The sequence below is a fragment of the Schistocerca cancellata genome, chromosome 2 (genome assembly GCF_023864275.1).
Source record: "Schistocerca cancellata isolate TAMUIC-IGC-003103 chromosome 2, iqSchCanc2.1, whole genome shotgun sequence".
Classification (NCBI taxonomy): domain Eukaryota; kingdom Metazoa; phylum Arthropoda; class Insecta; order Orthoptera; family Acrididae; genus Schistocerca; species Schistocerca cancellata.
Window position 1 is genome coordinate 468457254 of NC_064627.1, and position 25933 is coordinate 468483186.

The following is a 25933-nucleotide window of genomic DNA, read 5'->3' on the forward strand; positions in this document are numbered from 1 at the left end:
TATTAGACTGGTGTACCAGTTTCTTTGGTTCTACAGTGTATATGGTACAGTAAGAGTTCCCTGTGGGATGCCCTTCTCTGTGATTAACGTGGTATACAGCCATGTAGGCCTGAAACGCTGGCACATCTGGTGAAATAGTTTTCGAGGTTTGGCGTCGGAGGCGCTAGACGCAAGCCCGGCAGATAAGCAGCCGTCACGTAGCTTGTAATTCCAGGCGGGCAGGCCCCACCAGACGAGAGCAGAGAGGCCCAGCCCAGGCGCGCCGATAAGCCGCTATCAATCACTTAGCTCTCGCCCTGTCACGCAGCGCACTTTTATTTTTACAACCTCGCCATACTTACTTACTTTATACCGTGCCACCTTATCAAAGTTCAAACTTTCTTGTTCGGAATATTGGGAATGCCTCAGTCAGTTCGCCACCCTGTTAATGCCTTTCCGCGCTTCTGCCCTAGATCCTATTTACAGATCACTTTTGCGCAGTTGCCTTTCCTGCAGCTACAGGATGGACTCACCACTGTCTTGGAAGAACGAAGTTGCGCAGGAAGACAATTCTGTTGGATTAAGCTTACAACTCGAGTTCGATAACAGGCTTCCACGTTTATGAAGTCAAACTCAAGTAAATTCTTCTGGTTATATGAGCCAACCTCACTACATAACAATGTTTCACACTCCGGCAATGAATGCAGATGCTAGATTTCCTCCCTAATGACGAGCAACTAAAAGCGGTAGAAACGTTTGAGTGTTGCACGTAATGCAGCCGTTATGCACCCAAAACGATGTTTAAAAATGGTTCAAATGGCTCTGAGCACTATGGGTGCTTAGCATCTGAGGTCATCAGTTCCCTAGAACTTAGAACTACTTAAACCTAACTAACCTAAGGACATCACACACAACCATGCCCGAGGCAGTATTCGAACCTGCGACCGTAGCGGTCGCGCGGTTCCAGACTGAAGCGCCTAGAACCGCTCGGCCATACCGGCCGGCCCAAAACGATGTCATGGAATCCTAATTTACGTAGCTTTTCTTCTATCAAGTGAATTCCAGGATAGTTCCTGCAACCTAGCCGCTGCCGCCTCCCTCATCCTTGTCAAACTCTGAAGCTGGAGCTCATACCCTGACGACATCCATGTCTGTGAGTCGTTAAACTTCGATTTTCCTACAACGTGTCGCACTTCGATAGCATGAAAAATGAAGTTACAGAGGTAATTTCTTCCTACCCGTGTAGTAATACTGCTGAGTTGCAGTAATATTGTGGATGTAGCCACTATTGCCTCCTGAATGAGAGGTGTTTAGTAGCACATCATTTTCTAATTGTTTCCAAACATATTAACGAGGCAAAATTGGATGGAGAAAACAGCGACCACACACGAACAAGCTGCACGCTCTCTTCACCTGCCCCATTACGGCCCGAACTAGATATTTAGCTTCATACCGACACCGACAATATGTTAAAGAGCGACTTACTTGTCTCTAACAATGTGGTATGTGGGTAAGTTGACAGCCGCGTCAAATTGTCAACAGAAGGAATTTAGATTCAAATGGTTCAAATGGCTCTGAGCACTATGGGACTTAACATCTGTGGTCATCAGTCCCCTAGAACTTAGAACTATTTAAACCTAACTAACCTAAGGACATCACACACATCCATGCCCGATGCAGGATTCGAACCTGCGACCGTAGCATTCGCGCGGTTCCGGACTGCGCGCCTAGAACCGCTAGACCACCGCGGCCGGCAAGGAATTTAGAACTACCTACCCTTGAAAATGTCTAGCCAGAAAAGCAGACGGCTTCTCATGCTTTCCACTGAACAACCACAATACCGTTATTACTAATAATGAATAAAGCTGTTAGAAAACTGGTTTTGGAAGATGGCTGATGTAACTCAAAATATCCTGTTTAAAGAATAACAGAGCACATAGCTTGAAGGTTCCACTGTGAATCTGAATAGGCTTGAACAGTTTCCAAAATAATCCTACCCTTTCTTTCATACTCAGTCTGTGTTCGAGCCTCTTTTTTTCCAAATTGTCTGATACATTTGTCAGATAAGGCATGTTGTCGTTGGGCCACATTGCGAATTGGAAGTGCTAACGGATGTTGAATCAGTCACCAGCTTACTGACTTAATGGAAAAGGAGTTCACTGCCCAGCTACTTTGCATTTCAGACAGCGCTCAAGTGACTAACTTAGGCCTCATTGTTTCCTCATGTAAAAACCTACATTCTCATTGAAATAATCAGAAAAATCACTGAATTAAGTAGCATAATTGTCTTTAGAACGCATAGCAAACTAATTACTGTATAAAAAACGAGACTGTCATTGCCGACATGATGACTTAAGAACTCCCTCCTTCTAGAATGAAGATAACTTCAGAAAGAAGATAAAATTTTTAAATAATATCGTCAGGTATCAGCAGGAACTGAAGATCTATATCACCCAAAACTGAACTCCCTTTAGAAGGCATACGAATTTGTGAATAAAATTCTACCTGTAGTCCAAATCATTTAAACCTTGTAAGTTTATGGTTTGGCTTGAATACATTTTTCAATATATGATATTTTTATTACAATTCTGGGAACTATTTTTTCGACGATCTTACTTTTCACCACCATTTCGAAGGGTGACAATTTCGCATGGCAAAGTAATCATAAGGACATGGGGCTCTTAATTATATCTGAGTAAATACCATTTGGTATGATCACCTCAGTTTACAACACATTCTTTTAACTCGTAAAGTAACCCTATAAGACAGAGGCTTCGCTTTCTTTTCAAGACAATGGATAGGAACATTACGTTCCTGACCCTAATTCTCTTACTGCGTAATCATAAATGTAGAATCGTCGATAGCGTTAATCAAGAATTAAAAACAACAACCAGTGTGAAAAAACACTGTGTATTACAAACAGCTCAACAACGAGCTTAGTAGTGGCACAGCAAGAGAACGTAGCACGGAATCAATCACGAGAATTCTATTTTAATTAGTTCGTGTCAAGGAAGCACACAAAAATCTAACCTGAAAAAAAGAGAAACGGAAGAAAACATGGTGACGGAATGTAATCGGAAAGCAAGTGCATAGAGATAACAATGTGTCATCATACAAGTCCTGGTATAAAAAAATCTCAAATTTAAATATTCTTTGTTCTTGATCGTAGGTGCGAAGTTTGATACACAGTTAGTTAATCTGATTTCCACCTTCTTTTGTATTGGCGTTGTTTCAAGAGCTGACACTCATTCTGGATTTTCCTACCATTATTTCTGCAGTTGTACGCCGTTCTTATCGTCATATTGTGATATAAACGATTGGAGTCAGGAGGGTAAACGATGAAACGGGGCATCTGCCGATCAGTGGAATGATCAGTATATTTTCCAAAATCTTAATACACTGATCAGCCAGAAAATTATGACCACCTACCTAATAGCCGTATGTCCGTAAGTGGCAAGGATAACAGCGGTGACGCATCGTGGCACGGAAGCAATGAGGCTTTGATATGTCTCTGGAGGGAGTTTATAACACTACCGCCAGCCACTGTTATATCATAACCTCTAAGCTGGAGGCAATTCGTATAAATGAAATTATTTTTATTAAAGCAATTACAGTATAAAGAAGCAGAGCAGTGTTACCCTCTGAAACGAATTTTGTTGTGATGACAGTGATGTACCTAACGGAGGTGGTTTATCGGAAGTGAAAGTCAGAATTATGTAAATATTTAAACAGTAACAAACAATAATTTACCTATCCACACTGTCCAAATGATAATAAAAAAACGGTCGCCAGTCTAATTAAGCATAAGAATGAGTAACATTCTTGTTCAAGAAACTGAAAATAAGTAACTTCAATGGGCAATCACAGCCTATACTTTGTCACACGAGAGTGCAATGAACTCTGTCACTAACATACACTCCTGGAAATTGAAATAAGAACACCGTGAATTCTTTGTCCCAGGAAGGGGAAACTTTATTGACACATTCCTGGGGTCAGATACATCACATGATCACACTGACAGAACCACAGGCACATAGACACAGGCAACAGAGCATGCACAATGTCGGCACTAGTACAGTGTATATCCACCTTTCGCAGCAATGCAGGCTGCTATTCTCCCATGGAGACGATCGTAGAGATGCTGGATGTAGTCCTGTGGAACAGCTTGCCATGCCATTTCCACCTGGCGCCTCAGTTGGACCAGTTGCTGGACGTGCAGACCGCGTGAGACGACGCTTCATCCAGTCCCAAACATGCTCAATGGGGGACAGATCCGGAGATCTTGCTGGCCAGGGTAGTTGACTTACACCTTCTAGAGCACGTTGGGTGGCACGGGATACATGCGGACGTGCATTGTCCTGTTGGAACAGCAAGTTCCCTTGCCGGTCTAGGAATGGTAGAACGATGGGTTCGATGACGGTTTGGATGTACCGTGCACTATTCAGTGTCCCCTCGACGATCACCAGTGGTGTACGGCCAGTGTAGGAGATCGCTCCCCACACCATGATGCCGGGTGTTGGCCCTGTGTGCCTCGGTCGTATGCAGTCCTGATTGTGGCGCTCACCTGCACGGCGCCAAACACACATACGACCATCATTGGCACCAAGGCAGAAGCGACTCTCATCGCTGAAGACGACACGTCTCCATTCGTCCCTCCATTCACACCTGTCGCGACACCACTGGAGGCAGGCTGCACGATGTTGGGGCGTGAGCGGAAGACGGCCTAACGGTGTGCGGGACCGTAGCCCAGCTTCATGGAGACGGTTGCGAATGTTCCTCGCCGATACCCCAGGAGCAACAGTGTCCCTAATTTGCTGGGAAGTGGCGGTGCGGTCCCCTAGGGCACTGCGTAGGATCCTACGGTCTTGGCGTGCATCCGTGCGTCGCTGCGGTCCGGTCCCAGGTCGACGGGCACGTGCACCTTCCGCCGACCACTGGCGACAACATTGATGTACTGTGGAGACCTCACGCCCCACGTGTTGAGCAATTCGGCGGTACGTCCACCCGGCCTCCCGCATGCCCACTATACACCCTCACTCAAAGTCCGTCAACTGCACATACGGTTCACGTCCACGCTGTCGCGGCATGCTACCAGTGTTAAAGACTGCGATGGAGCTCCGTATGCCACGGCAAACTGGCTGACACTGACGGCGGCGGTGCACAAATGCTGCGCAGCTAGCGCCATTCGACGGCCAACACCGCGGTTCCTGGTGTGTCCGCTGTGCCGTGCGTGTGATCATTGCTTGTACAGCTCTCTCGCAGTGTCCGGAGCAAGTATGGTGGGTCTGACACACCGGTGTCAATGTGTTCTTTTTTCCATTTCCAGCAGTGTATGTTGACGTTAAAGAACGTGCTACCAGTTATAGAAGAACAAGGCTATTTGCATAAGTACAACATATCATGACACACACTATTGCCTTCAGGGCTTAGTCAAACTGAATGGTTTCAATAATTTTCCTATTAATATTTATTATAAAATTATAAATTGGGCATAGGTTTAGTCTCTCTTTTACCAATTACTTTTCTATCTGACATAAAAAAATATTTTACTAGCAAATTATTTCTCACTGTCCTCCGAATAAAAGATGTTACTGTTTTCATAGATAGTGGTCTTTCTGTTACTTGTTATCTAGCATGAGCACAATAGACAATCTATGGATCCTGTTACACCATTAATATGCACTTTTAATACACAAGAGGAATCCAATATTGTACAGAACTTGACAGGAATAGGAATAGTAATTGAAACTTTCTGTAATTAAGTAACTTTGAGCATTTGGACTACCTTATATGGGATTGGGGCCTTAATATTGAACACTGTAGTAGAACAAAATAAACGCACTTTCATTACATTAGCGAAACAAGCACTTAACAAGCATGAACATATAACTCTCAACGGTTGCAGTTCTGAACTTTTACTGCAGAGAAAAACAAATTTGAGATATTTGTAAGATCCTTTCAACAAACAGTATTAATTGTAGCACTCTCTATTGCCATATTAATTTTAATATGCTTTCAATAAAGGACACTCGGTAAGCATTTTTGACATGGGAAGGACCCTAAGTGGTTGTGTGACTGGGGATAAAAAATTAAGGTAAGTATAATAGTTCGAGTATAAGCAACCTTATATTTGAGTACACTATAGCATCCAATGAGCTGATACTTCACTGTACATTACTACAATTCCTTGGCTCCTTTTCAGTGATTGCGCAAAGTGGTGGCGAGTGCATGTCGGTGGGTGGATTTACAAGCGTAAATGCTGGACTCTGTCATTTCTTGGTGGCGATGATAGGTACCAATTTCAGAATAGTTCCAGCTCTTTATCCATCCATCCTAGGCATTGGAAAGCGGCATGAAAAGCCTCTCTCGGCACCAGCACAATACACAACTTTTACATGAGCAGTTGACAGTTTGGTAGCTCGTCCCCGACTGACTCTCCCTTCCACCTTTCTATCCATGCCAACCACATTTTGCGGCGCTACCAAGTTCCGTTCTCGAGGGGAACCAAACCACCTTTTACATACAAAATAACTAAGAACCCTAAGTGAAGATCAGCAATTTACATAACAACAAACAATCACTTTAAATAAAACAGAACATTTGCACTATTGACATTTATACAAAAAAATTATTTAAACAAAATTATTCAAACTCAAAGATAACCAAAGAGATTATATGAGAAAGACGAAACATATAATTTGCTCATATTGTACATATTACAGAGATTACACTTCCTACACTCGAAAAGACATCAAAGTTTTTAACAGAGAAAAGAATAAACACTCTCATGATATCGATTAAATCCAACAACATTTACAGAAACTCAGCGTTACAACATTAAACAAAATAAAAAGCAAAATAAATCATTACAGCATTAGAGCTACTGTGTTACAAGTTGACACCACATCTGCACACACAACTCACCTAATTCCCGTAAATTCCGCGGAGTGGAGCGATGAGCTATGACGCCACGCTCAATTACATTACAGATCGATCGAGTTCAGATCTGGCAAAGTAGGGGCCAGCACATCACCTGTAACTCGCCAATGTGTCCCTCGAACAACTCCATCGCACTCCTAGCCTTGTGACATGGCGCATTATCTTGTAGAATGCAACTGCCGTCAGGAAACATGATCGTCATGAAAGGGTATACGTGGTCTGCAATCAGTGTACAATACCGCTTGGCCATCATGGTGCGTTGCACGAGTTCCACTAGACTCATGGACGCCCACGTGAAAGTTTCTCAGACCCTAATGGACCCGCCGCCAGCTTGTCTCCGTCCCGCAGTACAGATGTCAAGGAGCTATTCCCATAAAAGACGACGGATTCGCGCCTCCTCATCGGCATGATGAAGAAGGTATCGGTATCGGGATTCATGGGTCGTTACAACGCTCTGGCACTGCGCCAGCGTCCAATGCCGATGCTCACGTGCCAATTCAGTCGTAGTTGCCGATGTCGTGGTGTTAACATTGGCACATGCATAGGTCATCGGCTACGGAGCCCCATCTTTAGGAGTGTTTGTTGCACTATGTGCTCAGACACACTTGTACTCAGCCCAGCATTAAAGTCTGATGTTAGCTCCGCCACAGTTCGCCGCTTGTCCTGTTTTACCAGTCTGCCCAGCCTACGACATCCGACATCTGTTATTGAGGATGGTGCCCAACCCCACGACATCTGGATGTGGTTTCACATTGGTTTCGCCGCGTAGTGAAGACATCACAGGACTCCTCGAACACTCGACTCGTGCCGTGTCTCTGGGCCTTCACACTCTGCCCTCGGTCAAACTCAAATAGATCGCGCGCCCTCTCCATTCTACACACGGACAGCACGCTCACTGATACTGCAAGCACCGTGCCTGTGTCTGACTAGCAATTATTCCTCGCCTGGACTGGTTTATATCGACAGTAGGTCGGTGGTCAACATGATCTGACTGATCAGTGTATGTATCAAAGGGAAAGGTGAGGACGGAGGACTTAGTCCGGTACTCCCATACGCGTTCCGATAGACGCGCTAAAAGCAAGACTAACTCTTGCATTAGTTCAATGGTTGTTAGTCTGATGTGCAGACCCAGTCTTTACCCGGCTCCTATTCTCTTTTAACCGTTGTGGAACCCTTCTTATTCCACACTAATGACGTAGGAGGGAACTGTTCCGAGTCACCAGAAACGTTAATTACTGCTCAAGCTCGAATGGTTCAAATGGCTCTGAGCACTATGGGAGTTAACATCTGAGGTCATCAGTCCCCTAGAACTTAGAACTTCTTAAACCTAACACACCCATGCCCGAGGCAGGATTCGAACCTGCGACCGTAGCAGTCACGCAGTTCCGGACTGAAGCTCCAAGAAACCGCTCGGCCACCACGGCCGGCCTCTGTTCAAGCCCAAACCGTTTAAAACACACCGATGGACTATTATAATACGTCAAAAAGAATGTACTTGGGCGTGCTGAAAAGTAATGCCTCAGAACATTTTATGTGGAATCCCCTAAAAGCTTTTTAATAAATAGACTTTATTAACATGCCACATATTTATTCTATACGTCTACTTATTTATTTCTCAGCATAGTCACCCTGGTAACGAACACATCTCTCCTAACCAGAGCCCAGTTTGTTCATACCGTCACTGTAGAATGTTTGACTTCGTTGACGTAGCCATAACATCATCTCTGCTTGCACCGCGGCATCAATATCAAAGTGAAGGTGTTATTTAAGTTTTGTAAACAGATGAAAATCAGATGGGGCCAAGTTGGGACTGTATGGAGGACGATCGATGAATGTGAACCCTAGCCGTCGGATTGTTGCAGATGTCGCAGCGCTCTTGCGTGGTCTGGTATTCTCGTGCCGAAGCAGATTGTGCTGCACGTGTGGATGAACTCTTCGAATTCGAAGCTCTATTACAGCACGCTGTTTGTCACGCACCGACTTAGTTACGTTACAACCGACATGTTACACGCTACAGTTTGGAGTCTTCTAGCGATAGAGGACTGGGAATATGTAGACATGAAGGATAAAGATGTAAAATGTTAATAACGTTTATGTACAAAGCGTTTCACGTAAGAAATTCGGAGGCTTTACTTATCGTCACGCCCTCGTCGTTGACAAATGAGCGTTCGATGACTCATTTTATATCATTAAAAAGCAGAAAGGCATATTTTAGACCTAGTTAAATTTTTTTAAAAAAAGTCTAGTGATTAAGGCAGATTTCGCTATGTTTTGTGTCGGGGTAGATGATTTTTATGCGAGAGGCAGAGGATAAAGACGGAAAATGCTGACATAAGGATGAGTTGTGGGGGTAGGGGTGCTGTGCCAGCACAGGGATTAAGGATTTTTATACAAGGAGATGGAACCTGCAGAAATCGGAAGAAGACAAATACGTAAGCGATTATTCCTGGTATAAATAGGGAAAGGGGAGATTATATCAGGAAGGATTTCGTGATCAGGTGGTGAAAATTTGTGGTGAGTTCCTATGGGACAAACTGCTGAGGTCATCGGTCCCTTGTCTTACACACTTTTTAATCTAACTTCAACTTACGCTAAGGACAACACACACGCCCATGCCCGGGGTAGGACTCGAACCTCCGACGGGGAGAGCCGCGCGAACCGTGGCAAGGCGCCTGAGTCCACGTGGCTACCCCGCGCGGCCGTGGTCAGGTGCGGGAAAGTAGCTTCGTTGGGACGGGGCGTGTGGAGAGTACGAATGTAAGGCTAGGAGGTGGGGAGAACGGAAGTGTGGTATCTGTGCAAGAGAACTGGGATTGGAGATAATCCACGAAAAAAATTGGGGGTGGTTTGCAAGGGTACATGTAGAATATGGAAATGGGAATTTTATGTTGCAGATGGGATTCATCTTTGGAAGGCGAGGTGCATGTGACAAGTAGCATTGCGTGAATGGTGTTAAAATATTTAACAGTAGCGTCTGGATTTCAGGGAGGAGAAAAACTGGACCGCGTTTTCGATGTAGAAGATGAGGTAGATCAAAACTTTTTTGTGTGGAGAATGGTAGAGACGAGCGACTCATATATTCGACAGGATAACAGTTTTGCAACTTATGGAGCACAGTGAGTCTTCTGATGGATGGTTTGTAGGTAAATAATCAATGTTTAAGATCCGTACTTAGCCCGAGATATTTTAGGGTGACTTCATGGAATGATGGTCCTTTGGCTGTAGTCACGAGCAGAAACGCATGGACAACGACAGTCGTGCCTGAACTTACGGAAACCATATAGCAACTGCAATAAGATTTTCAAATAGCCTCTTCTACGTGAGCATCAGGGTAATTTGTAATAGCACGGGCCAGGTGTGGGCGAGCGACCCCCGCGCCACGTGGACGACACGTGTGCGCCGCGGAGTCCGGCCTTATCTGCGGCGCTCTAGATAATCTCCGCCTCCCATCTGCAGCACTCCCTTATTAACTTTGATACCCGCAGTACAAGCACGCCTCATTCTGCAGAGGAAGACAGATATTTGCCGACAAAAGAAACCGTGAGAAATGCTTTTGGAGTGCTTTGATTGCCCTTCCCGTATTCTACACTTCGTGGACAACGACATCGACAATAACGAAAATCTCGTGCTTTATCTGACGCAACAAACAAGCACGCATTTGGAAGACATTTCATTGAGTTGAGAACTAAACAACAGTATGCCCATTAAAAAAAAGAAAGAAAAAAGACAGTAAAATTCTGCGAACGGTTATGGACTGTAGTACGAATTTTTCTAACTTCTATAAATATCACTTGAACTGCTTTTAGGGTTCTTAAACTTTTTGAATAATTTGTAGAGCAAAAACCAAAAACAGCCGCATTTCAACTAGTACTTATTTATTTTTCCTTTAAGCTACGTGTTTCGGCACTTTACTGGTGCCACCCTACCACCATACATTAGAGCACCGCCGGCCGTTGTGGCCGAGCGGTTCTAGGCGCTACAGTCTGCAACCGCGCGACCGCTGAGGTCGCAGGTTCGAATCCTGCCTTGGGCATGGATGTGTGTGACGTCCTTAGGTTAGAGCATAAACAAGTATACAATGTAGGGCATGTCTGGTGTACAACACAAGATAACAATACAGATGCGAAGGTAGACCGGTAAAGGTCGCTACACTGTACAAAATGCAACATAAAGGAATGTGAAGAATTAAACGTACTCACAAACTACACTGTAACAGAACATGTTCACGTACTGGTTGGCATCAATAACCTAACAAATTACACATAAAATACAGCTAAAAGAGAGTGCAAAAAATATGAGATGTGACATAACCAATCAAATGATCATAAATCATAAAACATGCTAGTAAAGGGGTGCATTTTTTTATATGAACAGAATGCCTAACCATGGTAAATACTAAACCTAAACAATCGAGATGTGCGTAAATTACATTCTGTTGGTGATGCAGCTTTCCTCTTCCTCCAGAAACATTCGCATCCTGAAACGTTAACAGACGGTGGTTCCTTTTTGTACTATCATGGTCCTGTAATAGTATGCATACACCTTATATAATTTTGTTGGTTATTATATACCTTTCCCGCCCCCGCCGCCTCCCCACGTTTCATTATCCTTTTTCTACCCCACATATCCGTTCTTTTAAATGCATAGCACGTAGCACGTAGATTAAGTTTCTACATGGAGTCATCTTCATCGTTGTTTCTACAAAACATGTCATTTGTATGACACTCCGTACTTCCCGAGAGAAATGGTAACTTACATAGTTATTTTACAACGCTGTAACAACGTGTTTTAAGTGATCTCCTCTCTGACTGATATCATGTATGGAACTTCTCATTAGCCCACCCTTACTTAGTATTTCTTCTCCGGTTAGTTCAAATTACTCGAGATTAAAGGTACGCTTAGCGGATAACTATTGAACTGATATACAGTTTTACTATATGCCGTTCAGGTTTATGAGTTTCTCCATCGCATAATATAAATAATGTGAGGACTACTGTATTTACCACAGGGTACGTTTTCTTTGATGGTATGCCTGCTGTTTCAGTATTTTTCATAAGTGGCTCTTAATACATGGGTGATAGGTCTTCAGCACCTACATATACTTCATAAATTGTAACATTATGTTTTACATGAAGGAGGGTGGTTTTGTTTTTAGAATTAGAATTGGTTTTTCGTATATGACTCGAATGTGTTTTACATTCTGTAAAGAGAGAGAAAAAATGCGCTTTCTACTGGTATGTGTTCTGATTTATCCTGTGAATAACATTCGAACCCGGAACTGCTACTTGTCATAATTCTGTTAACAGTATGGCTGTGAGCACTATGGGACTTAACTGCTGTGGTCATCAGTCCCCTAGAACTTAGAACTACTTAAACCTAACTAACCTAAGGACATCACACACATCCATGCCCGAGGCAGGATTCGAACCTGCGACCGTAGCGGTCGCGCGGTCCCAGACTGTAGCGCCTAGAACCGCTCGGCCACTCCGGCCGGCTGTTAACAGTAGTCGCTGTCCTTTTTACTGTGTGAGATACGTAAATATTTAGTGTAAATGGCTGACACAGATTTTTTAATATGGACTCTGTAATTTTTTTTTTTTTTTTTTTTTGTTACTGACGAGTGTGAAATGAAAGATAACAACCAGAGCCGGTAATGGTCCGTTTCGCCGAAGAGCACGAAGGGCAGCCGACCACGACTTCTGCATCCGAATGGCAGGTGGCCACTGCATGATGAGGAAACTCTGGAGAATAAATTGCTCTGAGCTTGACGCAGCCCGAGTTCCTTTGCAGAAACGTTTCTGGAAGGTTTTGGGGTTACTGACGGGTTACGAAATGAAAAAAAAAAAAAAATATATATATATATATATATATATATATATATATATATATATATATCTTTGAGGTTCCATCAGACTGATACTTTTGGCGAACATAGGAAAAGGATTTAATAAAATAAAGGACACGAACTCGTGACTTTTTGTCTGCAATACGCAATGTTTACCACTAGACAACGAGCTGATTCAGCACAACAGCTCGACTGGAAGGCAACACTTCCTCCAGAAACCTTCGCATCCTGAAACGTTAACAGACGGCGCAGATGACCATACTTACGAATTCTGAGAGGCGACCAATTTTATTGGAACCTTAAGTGAACGACTCTTACCACTGGTGTCGTAGCCAGCTGGCAGCCAACTTTTATATCAAAGACTGGACGTTTTCCGACATGCCCTAAAAGAAGTGTACTGTAACCACACTGTTACGATAGTGTTTGTGGTGCTTGTGTAGTTTACAACATAATATTAAGAACACGCCGCCGGCCGCGGTGGCCGTGCGGTTCTAGGCGCTAAAGTCCGGAGCCGCGCTGCTCCTACGGTTCCAGGTTCGAATCCTGCCTCGGGCATGGGTGTGTGTGATGTCCTTAGGTTAGTTAGGTTTAAGTAGTTCTAAGTTCTAGGGGACTGATGACCATAGCAGTTGAGTCCCATAGTGCTCAGAGCCATTTGAACCATTTTTTTATTAAGAACACGCCATTTTACCTTGCACTGATGAGCCAAAACATTATGATCACTGCCCACTGCGACACTGCATACCACGTGACGTGGTAAGGGAAGCATGTAAGTGGAGCAGACACAAATCTGGAGTCATGTTAGAAACGATACGGGCCCCAAATGGGGAGTTCCAATAATATAAACAATCTTGACAAAGGGCAGATTGTTAAGGTCCAGCGTCTGTGAACAAGCATCTCGGAAACAGCAAAGCTGATCTGTATTTCATGCGCTTCTGTCGTGAGGCTTGAAGGACAGTTAGATGTCTGTAAAGCAAAATAGGCGACGATCTGTGGCAGATCAGATGACGGAGCACAATCCTGGTGCAAGTGCGTAAGTGTTTCGGAGCGTACTGCGTTGTTGAACATGTGGCTCCATACCAGAGCCAGTGACATCAACAACTACCATTGCATTGAGCAGAAGAGTGAGCCGTGGCACAATAGAAACGTGTCGGCCTGGTCGGACGAATCACTTTTCTTGTTACACTTGATCGGAAGTAGTGTCTGGATACACCGTCATCCAGGTGAGCGGTCGTTCAAAACCTGCAATGAGCCACGAATAGTGGCTGGTGTGGGGGGGGGGGGGGGGGGGAGAATGGGGGAGGGCACAGCATTAGGCTACGGAGGGTTTGTTTGCGCTGTAAAATAACCTACATCTCCAAGCTACTGCCATTTCTTCGACAGGAAAGTGATGTTATTTTTCAGCAGGACAATACACGTCCGCAACGTGCTCTTCGTGGTATACAGCAGCTGCCTTAGCCAGCAAGATCACCAGATCTCTCGCCAATATAAAACGTATGAGACATGATGAAGCGAGGAAATACTCGGTCTCCAAGGCCTGTAAGAACCAATGCCTAATTGCAACAAAAGGCGCTAAATGCTTGGGACAATCTGTCGCAGGATCCCATTCGGCACCTTTATCTTCCGTTGCATGTGAGAACACACGCCTGCCTTGGTGCCAGAGGGGGACGCTTTGAACTGATGCGTCGTTTGAGTTACGTTTAGTGTGACATGTGTGTTTCATCTAGTATGTATTTGTTATCATATACTCCTTCAATAATGAACTACCTGTCATCTCACTTGTCAATAAAATGATGACCTTATCCTGTAGGGTGCTGCTTTTCTTCCGGGAGTGTACATTTGTTTATAACAACACGGAAGTTCAAAATATTCTTGTATGTATTAACGTCGTAAAAATTAGTAAGAGCTAATTAATAAGGGCTAACTGTTGGACATAATTATTCTGCAGCGTAGGAGGACTACATTTGCACAAAGCATGCCCTACCGCACTTAAATATTTAGGTACAGCTACTGTAATTACAGTTCCTTGACCCTTTCGGATTTTTTCGATACCCCCCTACGAAACTACAAGCGTTATTTTAATAACAACAGTTTCTACCTCACACTTTGCAGGGTAGTGCCATCTAGTGTCGCCCTTTCCTCACAGCTGAGGGGCACTTAATTTTCCGTCTCGGTACCAGTTCTTGCCCCTCTCCATTTATCGCCTACTGCCGAAAGCAAGCGAAAGTCCATTTCTTCTCTGACGGAGATTTGCACGAGGCACTTGTTTCTGCACATTATCCCGACAGCACACCTGTTTTTAGAAGGAAACTGCGTGGATAAAAATTATGCAGTGTGGCGCAAATGTAACGTGTTATCCAAACCATAGAGGCACGTTGACTGGTCGCAGTTTTTCCGTTGGAACTATCGACTTTTTTGTCACCTTACTTCTGGCTGGTTTGATACAACTTGCCACGATTTTTTCCTCCAGTGTCAAATTCAGACCAGCATACACACCTACCTTCCTGAATAGTTTTTTTATATGTATTCCGATCTCCGCCAATCCCTACGATGTTTGCCATTTACGGCTCCCTCTAGTAACATGAAAGTTATTCCTCGATACGTTAAGTCATTTTCCGTCCTTCTGTCCCTTCTTCTAGTCAGTATTTTCCGCGTATCCCCTTTTTAGCCGATTCTGTGGAGAACCTCCAGTTCTCTTAGGTTATCAGTGGACTTAATTTTCTGCAATACCTAGAACTGCGGTTCGGTAATTTTGGTAGAATACATAAATGACGTAGTAAATGTTACGATTATCAGCAGTATTGATGGCGTTGATAGGGAAAGAAACATAAATGAATGTTTAAGAGAGAAAATGGGAGTCGACGACTTTTCTCTGTTTTTTGTTCGTTTTGCACATGATTAGAACCGCATATCGCTGTTCAGTGTTAGTCCGCTGAGTAGTTTATATCCTTAAAAAGTATAAATTGCATTTTGTACGTAATAAAAATTAGTTGATGGCGTAACTTCTGCGGTTCTATGTTACCAAATCAACTACTTTTGATCCAAATACAGTTTATATGCACAGACATAAAAGAACCTATGTAATTATTGTTATTTTGTACTCAATAGAACTTTCAACATCACGATCAAAGGTAAGAATTTCTTATTAATGATGTGCAAATTGTCGTTTATGAAAAAAAGGAACATGTTTTTTGTAAGCTCAACAAAGTACTGAAGCGACGTTTTATATTTTTTTGTTTTGCCTTTTTTTATTTTACCCTTTATTGCCGAGGAAACTGCGTTTTATAACTCTGTAAGAGAAATCTGTATTTTTTAAAATTTTTATTATAATACCCTACTTTTCAGGTTACTAATCAACTGTTTTCGAATAAAACCAAAATTAAAAATTATAAATTTCAATTTTTCTATAAATACTGCGTATTTTTGAGTAACAGACAGGAGGATAACTACGAGAGTGAGTCAAATGAAAACCTTAAATTTTTAATAACAAATCGAAATTTCGCCCCGTTATCCTGTAAGTTGGTAAGCATGATACAAACAGCGTTCAGAATGGCCTGTAGGTGGCAGCATAGTGCAGATGCACACATAGCGTCGCAGTATCAGTATAAAGACGACCGCCCTACTCGCGACTTGCATCAAGGAAGAACAGCGTTCTGTTATTCGGTTTTTGCGTAGTGAAGGTGTGAAACCTATTAAAATTCATCGACGAATGACGGTTCAGTACGGTGATGCATGTTTGTCACGGCAGCAAGTCTACGAATGGAGTAGGAAGTCCGCAAATGGTGTGGCTTCAGTGGAAGATGCTCCTCGTCCAGGTCAGGCACAAAGAGTTGTGACTCCTCAGAACATTGAAGCTGTTAAAGCCATAGTGAAGGAAAACCGCCGAGTGACACTGAATGACATTGCAGCATGTTTACAGATTAGTCATGGGTCAGCACACCACATTGTGCATGATGTGCTCCAGTTTCACAAAGTGTCTGCAAGATGGATGCCACGGCAGCTGAGTCCTGAAATGAGAGAACGACGTGTTAATGCTTGTGAAGAACTTCTTCGTTGCTTTAAACGAGAATTATGATGGATTCCTTGCAAGAATCGTTACTGGGGACGAAACCTGGGTTCACTTCCACCAACCAGAAACGAAGAGAGCGAACAAGGAATGACGCCATTCCTCATCACCAAAACCAAAGAAGTTTCGAACAGAACCATCAGCAGGGAAGGTTATGCTGAATCTCTTTTGGGAGGAAAAAGGAGTCATTTTGGAGTATTACATGCCTAGAGGGACCACTGTCGCCAGTGCATCATACACAGATCTCCTAAAAAATCATCTCCGGCCTGCAATCAAATCAAAGCGACGTGGATTGCTGTCAGCAGGTGTCCTTTTGCAACATGACAATGCAAGGCCCCACACTGCCCGTATAACATTTGCAAGAATCACAGACCTGCATTTTGAGTGTCTTCCTCATGCACCATGCTCACCAGACCTTGCCCCAAGTGATTTCCATATGTTTGGACCACTCAAAGACGCAATGGGAGGAAAGAAGTTCCGTTCTGATGAAGAGGTACGCCACGCGGTGCATGAGTGGTTGAGCGGACTACCAAAAGAATATTTCTCTTAAGGAATTTATGCACTTTGTAAGAGCTGGAGGACTTGCATTGAGCGTGGGGGAGATTATGTTGAAAAGTGATACAGCTTTGCACCACTTCTGCACAATAAATAATATTTAAGGTTTTCATTTAACTCACCCTCGTATAAAGAACAAAAACGTTCCGTAAGTTATGCAGCTCTCTCTCAGTTATTTCACCGTTGCTGGTTTCTAGGAGAACCTAGAAAGAGACTGATCGCACATGCAAACAAAGAGGGAGAAACGAGGTAACGAACCTAACACAGGTAACGCGGTTGCGATCTTAACTTGCCAAAGGTACTAGAAAATGTACCGTAGCCTACGCCGCATACGAAAGTCTACGAAAGCTTGCGGTAGTTTTACAACTCTAGTAACACAACATCTCACACGCTTCACTCTTCTGTTTTCTTCCTGATTTCCCACAGCCCACGACTCGCTTCCTCACATTTGTTATTGAACAAATGAACACTGCAAGTATGTTGCTAGGACAGGCCGTTAGGTGACGTTTTTGGGCGCGGTGTGTTGCAGGGCGCAGCGCGGCCCACACGCAGTACACGGGGCACGGCCACCGCACGGCCGCCTCTGCAGCGGCGGCGGCCGCGGTGCGGCTGCAGTACCCCGAGGTGCCGCTGCTGGAGGACGACCACGACCAGTACCTGCCCGCGCCCGCCGGGTCGCCCGCGCTCGAGCTGCCCACCTCCTCGCTGCTCAACCGCCACATCGCTTCCAAGTGAGTGCCGCTCCCGTCTCCACCACAGGCGCTCTGCAACAGCATTGCCTCCACTAAAAGTAACGTTCGCTTCTTTACATCTACATCTACATCTACATCCATACTCCGCAAGCCACCTGACGGTGTGTGGCGAAGGGTACCTTGAGTACCTCTATCGGTACTCCCTTCTACTCCAGTCTCGTATTGTTCGTGGAAAGAAGGATTGACGGTATGCCTCTGTGTGGGCTCTAATCTCTCTGATTTTATACTCGTGGTCTCTTCGCGAGATATACGTAGGAGAGAGCAATATACTGTTTGACTCCTCGGTGAAGGTATGTTCTTGAAACTTCAACAAAAGCCCGTACCGAGCTACTGAGCGTCTCTCCTGTAGAGTCTTCCACTGGAGTTTATCTATCATCTCCGTAACGCTTTCGCGATTACTAAATGATCCTGTAACGAAGCGCGCTGCTCTCCGTTGGATCTTCTCTATCTCTTCTATCAACCCTATCTGGTACGGATCCCACACTGCTGAGCAGTATTCAAGCAGTGGGCGAACAAGCGTACTGTAACCTACTTCCTTTGTTTTCGGATTGCATTTCCTTAGGATTCTTCCAATGAATCTCAGTCTGGCATCTGCTTTACCGACGATCAACTTTATATGATCATTCCATTTTAAATCACTCCTAATGCCTACTTCCAGATAATTTATGGAATTAACTGCTTCCAGTTGCTGACCTGCTATTTTGTAGCTAAGTGATAAAGGATCTTTCTTTCTATGTATTCGCAGAACATTACACTTGTCTACATTGAGATTCAATTGCCATTCCCTGCACCATGCGTCAATTCGCTGCAGATCAAATGGTTCAAATGGCTCTGAGCACTATGGGACTCAACTGCTGTGGTCATGAGTCCCCTAGAACTTAGAACTACTTAAACCTAACTAACCTAAGGACAGCACACAACACCCAGCCATCACGAGGCAGAGAAAATCCCCGACCCCGCCGGGAATCGAACCCGGGAACCCGGGCGTGGGAAGCGAGAACGCTACCGCACGACCACGAGATGCGGGCGCTGCAGACCCTCCTGCATTTCAGTACAATTTTCCATTGTTACAACCTCTCTATATACCACAGCATCATCCGCAAAAAGCCTCAGTGAACTTCCGATGTCATCCACGAAGTCATTTATGTATATTGTGAATAGCGACGGTCCTACGACACTCCCCTGCGCCACACCCGAAATCACTCTTACTTCGGAAGACTTCTCTCCATTGAAAATGACATGCTGCGTTCTGTTATCTGGGAACTCTTCAATCCAATCACACATTGGTCTGATAGTCCATATGCTCTTACTTTGTTCATTAAACGACTGTGGGGAACTGTATCAAACGTCTTGCGGAAGTCAAGAAACACGGCATCTACCTGGGAACCCGTGTCTATGGCCCTCTGAGTCTCGTGGACGAATAGCGCGAGCTGGGTTTCACACGTGCGTTTTTTTCGAAACCCGTGCTGATTCTTACAGAGTAGATTTCTAGTTTCCAGACAAGTCATTATATTCGAACCTAATACGTGTTCCCCAATTCTACAACTGATCGACGTCAGAGATATAGGTCTACATTTCTGCACATTTGTTCCACGTCCCTTCTTGAAAACGGGGATGACCTGTGCCCTTTTCCAATCCTTTGGAACGCTACGCTCTTCTAGAGACCTACGGTACACATCTGCAAGAAGGGGGGGGGGGGGGGGGCGAGTTCCTTCGCGTACTCTGTGTAAAATCGAACTGGTATCCCATCAGGTCCAGCGGCCTTTCCTCTTTTCAGCGATTTTAATTGTTTCTCTATTCCTCTGTCGTCCGTTTCGATATCTACCATTTTGTCATCTGTGCGACAATCTAGAGAAGGAACTACTTTACTGACAAACAAATGTCAGACGGACAAGAAACTATTCGTTGTTTCATCTTTACAGCACGGGACACATGGGGCCACTGGCGCCCTTCCTCTTTTTACAATGCGAAAAGTGTATTCTGATGCAGAATACCGGCTGTTTCAAAAAGAAAGAACAGATTTTGTTTACTATAAATAATTAAAAACAGAAACGCATAGCGCATGTCACCGGAACGGCGAGTTCAGACGTTTTACACAGCTGTCCTGTTATTTGATTGTAGCAATATGGCGACTACACCGCAAGAGAAATCTTTTCTGTGTTGGAATCTGAGTGAAGTCAATCCATTGTTCAAGTGAATGTTGCATTCCGCCGTCAATTCAATGAGAAGCCGCATCTGCACAAGCAGATTTACGACAGGCATTCTTGGAAATTGGTTGCATATGCAAAGGAAAGAGCTGGTCAGCCAAATGCGTCTGATGAAAACATCGGGCGTATCCGACATGCGTTCACGCGGAGCCCTTAGAAGTCTTCATCACGGGCAGGCTAAGGTCTTCGACCTCCTCCAACAACGGTGTGGCGTGTTCTGAAAGGACGCCTTACAAGTCGCAGTCACTGCAGCAGTTGCGCCCCGGCGACCACAACATACGGTACGAATTGTGGATTTCTGTTCTCCAGTGTATGGAAGAGGACACTTTTTCCGAACACCTCATCTTTTCGAACGAATAGACTTTTCATCTATCGGGGAAAGTAGACCGGCATACTGTAAGAATTTGTGGGTCACAGAATCCTGGCGTCGTCGTAGAACATGATGAGACTCACCGAAACTGAATGTGTTTTGTGTCCTTTATGTTCACAAAGTTTATGTTCAAAAATGTTCAAATGTGTGTGAAATCTTATGGGACTTAACTGCTAAGGTCATCAGTCCCTAAGCTTACACACTACTTAAGCTAAATTATCCTATGGACAAACACACACATCCTTGTCCAAGGGAAGACTCGAACCTCCGCCGGGACCAGCCGCACAGTCCATGACTGCAGAGCTTTAGACCGCTCGGCTAATCCCACGCGGCACAAAGTTTATGGACCATTCTCTTTTGCGGAGTAAACTGTGACAGGAATGTCATATCTGCAAACGCTTCAAAATTTGTTCTTTCCTCGGATTTACGAAGATTTCAATGATTTCACTTTTCTGCATGACGGTAATGTTATCTTAACAACACCATCCCTCAAATTCAGATTGGATTAGGCGGACAACAAGATCTTGTTCATTGGCCTCCCGTGTCACCAGATCTTACGACTTGCGATTTATTTCTGTGGGGGCTTTGCACCACCTAAGTCAGCTAGTCTTCAAGAACTCAGAAATCGAATTGTTGAAGCTGTCTATTCAGTAAACGACGACCTCTTGTTTCGCATGTGGAATGAAATGGACTAACGTTTCGATCTTTCTCGAGCAACACATGGTGCTCAGGATGTCAAATTAAATACCTTTCAGCCGCCTAGTTCTCAACTTTTGTTTATTTGGCAACCAGTTTCAACGTTTTAATACGCCATCTTTAGGCCCCTGAGCGACGTGCAGGAATTATACCCCGGTTGTGATCAAAACAGTGGCCTGCGGTACTGATATTAGTAGATTTTTGCTATAGTGGTCACTTCAGTCTGCCGACTGTTAGATAAACTGTTGAGTGTATGGTATAGCCTCTGCGCGAACATAATACTTTGAACCTTCCTCTATCCAGTGATCTGAGCAATTGTCTGTAATAAACAACTGAAACCTGTTCTTCCTTTTTTAATCACCCTGTATAATGCGTAGCACGGCTCATGGTTTGTTTTTATGACTGAAATGCACAAAGTGACCAAATTTCAATTATAAAGAGACCTGTAGAGTAGGGCTTGCATCTTTGACAGTGATCAAAGCACCCTGGGTCCCAGGTTCGAAACTACCCAATCCTTAAATTTTCAATAAAAATCATCAGCAATGACGGTCAAAGACATCCGGTATAAGCAGTCACACTTGTTCTGCTAACGTCCTTGTCAAAGATGGCGAAGGAACGGTTGGAGATCCGAGGCAACCTCTTGGCATTGGGGCAAGAAAAAAGAATGAAATGAACGTATGGCATCGTTGGTCGGGAGGCCCCTATCGGGGAAGTTCGGCCGCCAAATGCAAGTCTTATTTCATTCGACGTCACATTGGGCGACTTTCGCGCCGGTGATAAGGATGAAATGATGAGGAGGACAACACAACACCCAGTCCACGAGCAGAGAAAATCTCCTATCCGGCCGGGAATCGAACCCGGGCCCGCTTGCAAGGGAGGCAAGCACGTTACCACCCAGCTACGCACGCGGACGGGGCAAGAAACTGCCCCTGAAAGGCGGAAGAATATGCAGTGATACATGGCATGAACATGAAGCAGCTAATGGAAACCACTGTATTAAAGACACGCAATGTGTATTCACAGGATATGTGACTTGTAACTGAAAAAGTCTCATGTTGATCTCCTATTGAGAAAAAAATTCGGACATAGTCATTCATTCAGAGCTCCGAGAAGGGACTGTCAAGGCGAAGGTGGACATAAGAAAAGGACTCAACAATTAACGAAGGAGTAATATTCTAAGAGTCAGAGTATGGAATGCCAGAAGTCTGAATGTGGTAGAGAAGCCATAAAATATGGCAATGGAAATGCAAGGGCCCAATCTATATATAGTGGGGGTCAAGTGGAATGGAATGGTGAGAAGATAACGATTTCTCCTCAGACGAATACAGTTTAATATCTACAATAGCGGAAAGTAGCTTAACGGGAATAGTTGCGAATAAGAACATAGTTTGGACAGTGAGTTTCTGTGAACAGTTTAGTGATAGGATTGCTGTCATCAAAATCGACAGAAAACCAACGCCACCAGAATTGCTGAGTTATACGTGCCGACGTTGCAAGCAGAAGATGAGAAAGAATAGGAGAACAATGAATGGATAAATCAGCATATAGAGGGAGAAAATAATCTAATTTTCGTGGTGAATGGAACGCGGCAATAGAGAAAGGAAAAGAAGAAAACGTTACGAGAGAATATGGGCTTGGTAGTAGGAATGAGAGAGGAGAAAGGCAAACTGGGTTCTGCAATAAATTTCAACTAGCAATAGTGGATATACCGTTCAAAAATCACAAGTATCAGAAGGACTGGACAAACAGGAAGATTTCAGCTAGATTGCACCACAATCAGACAGAGATGTCGTGTGGCACAAGCATATCCAGGGGCAGATATAAACTCAGGTCATATTTTGCTATCGTGATCCACCGACAACGCCTGACATCATGCGTCAGCGCATTGTCAATGCATGTGCGAACATGACGGAAGGCGAACTACTCGCTGTTGAGAGGAATGTCGTTACACGTATTGCCAAATGCATTGAGGTTGACGGACATCATTTTGAGCATTTATTGCATTAATGTGGTATTTACAGGTAATCACGCTGTAACAGCATGCGCTCTCAGAAATGATAAGTTCACAAAGGTACATGTATCACATTGGAACAATCGAAATAAAATGTTCAAACGTACCTTCGTTCTGTATTTTAATTTTAAAAAACCTACCTGTTGCCAACTGTTCCTCTAAAATTGTGAGCCATATGTTTGTGACTATTACAGCGCCATCTATCACAAAGCGAAAAAAGTGGTACAACTGAAACATTCATATTTCTTTACGTACTACACGAATATGTAATAAAAAATGGGGGTGCCTATTTTAAAAAACGCAGTTGATATCCGTTTGACCTACGGCAGCGCCATCTAGCGGGCCAACCATAGCGCCATCTGGTTTCCCTCTTCAAGCTAGACGAGTTTCGTTCTTTGTAGTTTTTTCGTTTGATGCTTATTTCGTGAGATATTTTTCCCGGTCACTATCAATGGACCACCCTGTATATACAAACACGTTTAAAGGGAAATAAGTGCTCCAGTCAGGCATACCAAAAGACCTAAAGACTTTTTCAGAAACATACTAACCATAAGAGGGTCGAGGATAAATCACCATGCCAAAGGACAGGCATATTCTGGACGTAGAAGAGGAAAAACAGAACTTCATACTCGGAGAACAAGGTAATGCTGGAAAAAAATCAGAAGTCAATTCAAGCAATAAGTTGATCAGAATGGCCCTTCAACAGCCTATTAGAAATAAAGAAAAAGCGTATGAATAATTGTCCAATCTTAACGAGGACTGTGAGAGATTTGCTTCGGAGTAATTACCGGAGACGAATATATTACCTTTTGGATACCTTCTTAACTCATCCCCATATAGCTAAGATATAAATGACCATTGCAACTATTGGATCGTCATCATGCGCTTCTAGAAAAAAAATCAGACCTGCCGATATGACATATGTAATTATACTGTATTAATGGCAGGCCGCTTCCAGCTGTAACGCACGCCTGTTCACTGACCACACTATCCATGTTATATACAAATTGTCTGAGCTTATCCAAAACAAGCCTGTTGGAGAGGAGGTCGTCTTAAGTAATAGATAGGTCAGTGTGCACGGTGTTGCATTCATCTAGACCACCCCAAATAACCTATTGTGCAGAAGCAAATAACAAAATGAATCAAGCAAATGTTGTTGCGTTGTTGCTTTACTTTTTTCTGGGCAGAAAGCTATTAGGAGTGGCCCGGACAAATGAGACACCTTATGTAGCTCGTATCTCGTAAGTGCATATCCTGATAATTTCGCACAGATAACATAATCTACAAATTTGTCAAACGAGCCCGAAAGGGATGTTAGCCAATCCCAATAGAGTGCTTGCTTTCAAGGCTTTCAAACTCTTTCATTACGGATATTAACTGGAGTTTCCAACACATACTTCATTAGGCAAGACACCAATTAATGTTTCCTTACTTTTCTTGCTATGTCACTGGTCAGTATATTCTTGTTAGTGCAGTTTGCCCTCATTGGGATAGCTCTCAGACACTATATTTTTTAGTTTACTGGTATCCTCATTTTCGTCATCGCTTTGTTTTCATATGTTTCTGCCTGCAGCAATAACACTTCGTAGAGATCTTCCTACTCGGCTTGTAACACATAAGGTTCTTCTTCGAACTAGCACAATGTAATCTAGCACCGCAGAGTATTTTTGGGTTGAAAATATTTACCCATATTATTACTGCGAGATTAAATATTATCTTTATGTTTCGGAATTCCCATTTCAGGATCGCTGACAACGTGTGTGAATTTTGTTTGTTGGCGTGACCAAGCCCCTATGCTCAGAGAATTAAACGGTCTCTTCTCCTTATACGCTTTCCATACCCTCAAGATGCGAACATTGGCATCTGACGGTAAATAAAGAAAATTGTGTGGTCATCCACATGAGTGCTAAAAGGAATCCGTTAAACTTCGGTTACCCGATAAATCAGTCAAATCTAAAAGAAGTAAATTCAACAAAATACCTAGGCATTACAATTACGAACAACTTAAATTGGAAAGATCGCATAGAAAATGTTGTGGGGAACGAACCAAAGACTGAGTTTTATTTGCAGCACACTTAGAAGATGCAACAGATCTACTAAAGAGATTGCCTACACAACGCTTGCTCGGCATCTTTTGCAGTACTGCTGCGCGGTATGGTATGGGATCCTTACCATATGGGGTTAACGGAGCACATCGAGAAAGTGCAAAGAAGGGCAGCTCGTTTTGTGGTATTGAAAAATAGGAGAGATAGTGTCACGGACGTGATACAGGATTTGGGGTGGACATAATTATAACAAAGGCGTTTTTCATTTCGGCGGGATGTTCTCACGAAATTTCCATCACCAGCTTTCTTCTCCGAAAGTGAAAGTATTTTGTTGACGCTGATTTACGTAGGGAGAAAGATCATTATAATAAAATAAGGAAAATCAGAGTTCACATGGAAAGATATAGCAGTTCGCTTTTTTTTGTGCACTGTTCTAGAGTGGAATAACAGAGAATCATTCTGAAGGTG

At 43.7% G+C, this 25933-nt stretch overlaps 1 protein-coding gene across 1 annotated transcript in view; it reads left to right on the top strand.

The window, feature by feature from the left end:
* The window catches only part of LOC126155207 (transcription factor GATA-5-like), a gene marked incomplete at its 3' end in the record, with an annotated part of 84026 nt that extends 66039 nt beyond the window's left edge, over window positions 1-17987 (top strand). Inside the window, exon 5 of the mRNA XM_049916214.1 lies at window positions 17914-17987. Within this exon, the coding sequence (XP_049772171.1) occupies window positions 17914-17987 (74 nt within the window). The remainder of the gene's footprint in view (window positions 1-17913) is intronic.
* Window positions 17988-25933: the final 7946 nt, after the last annotated feature.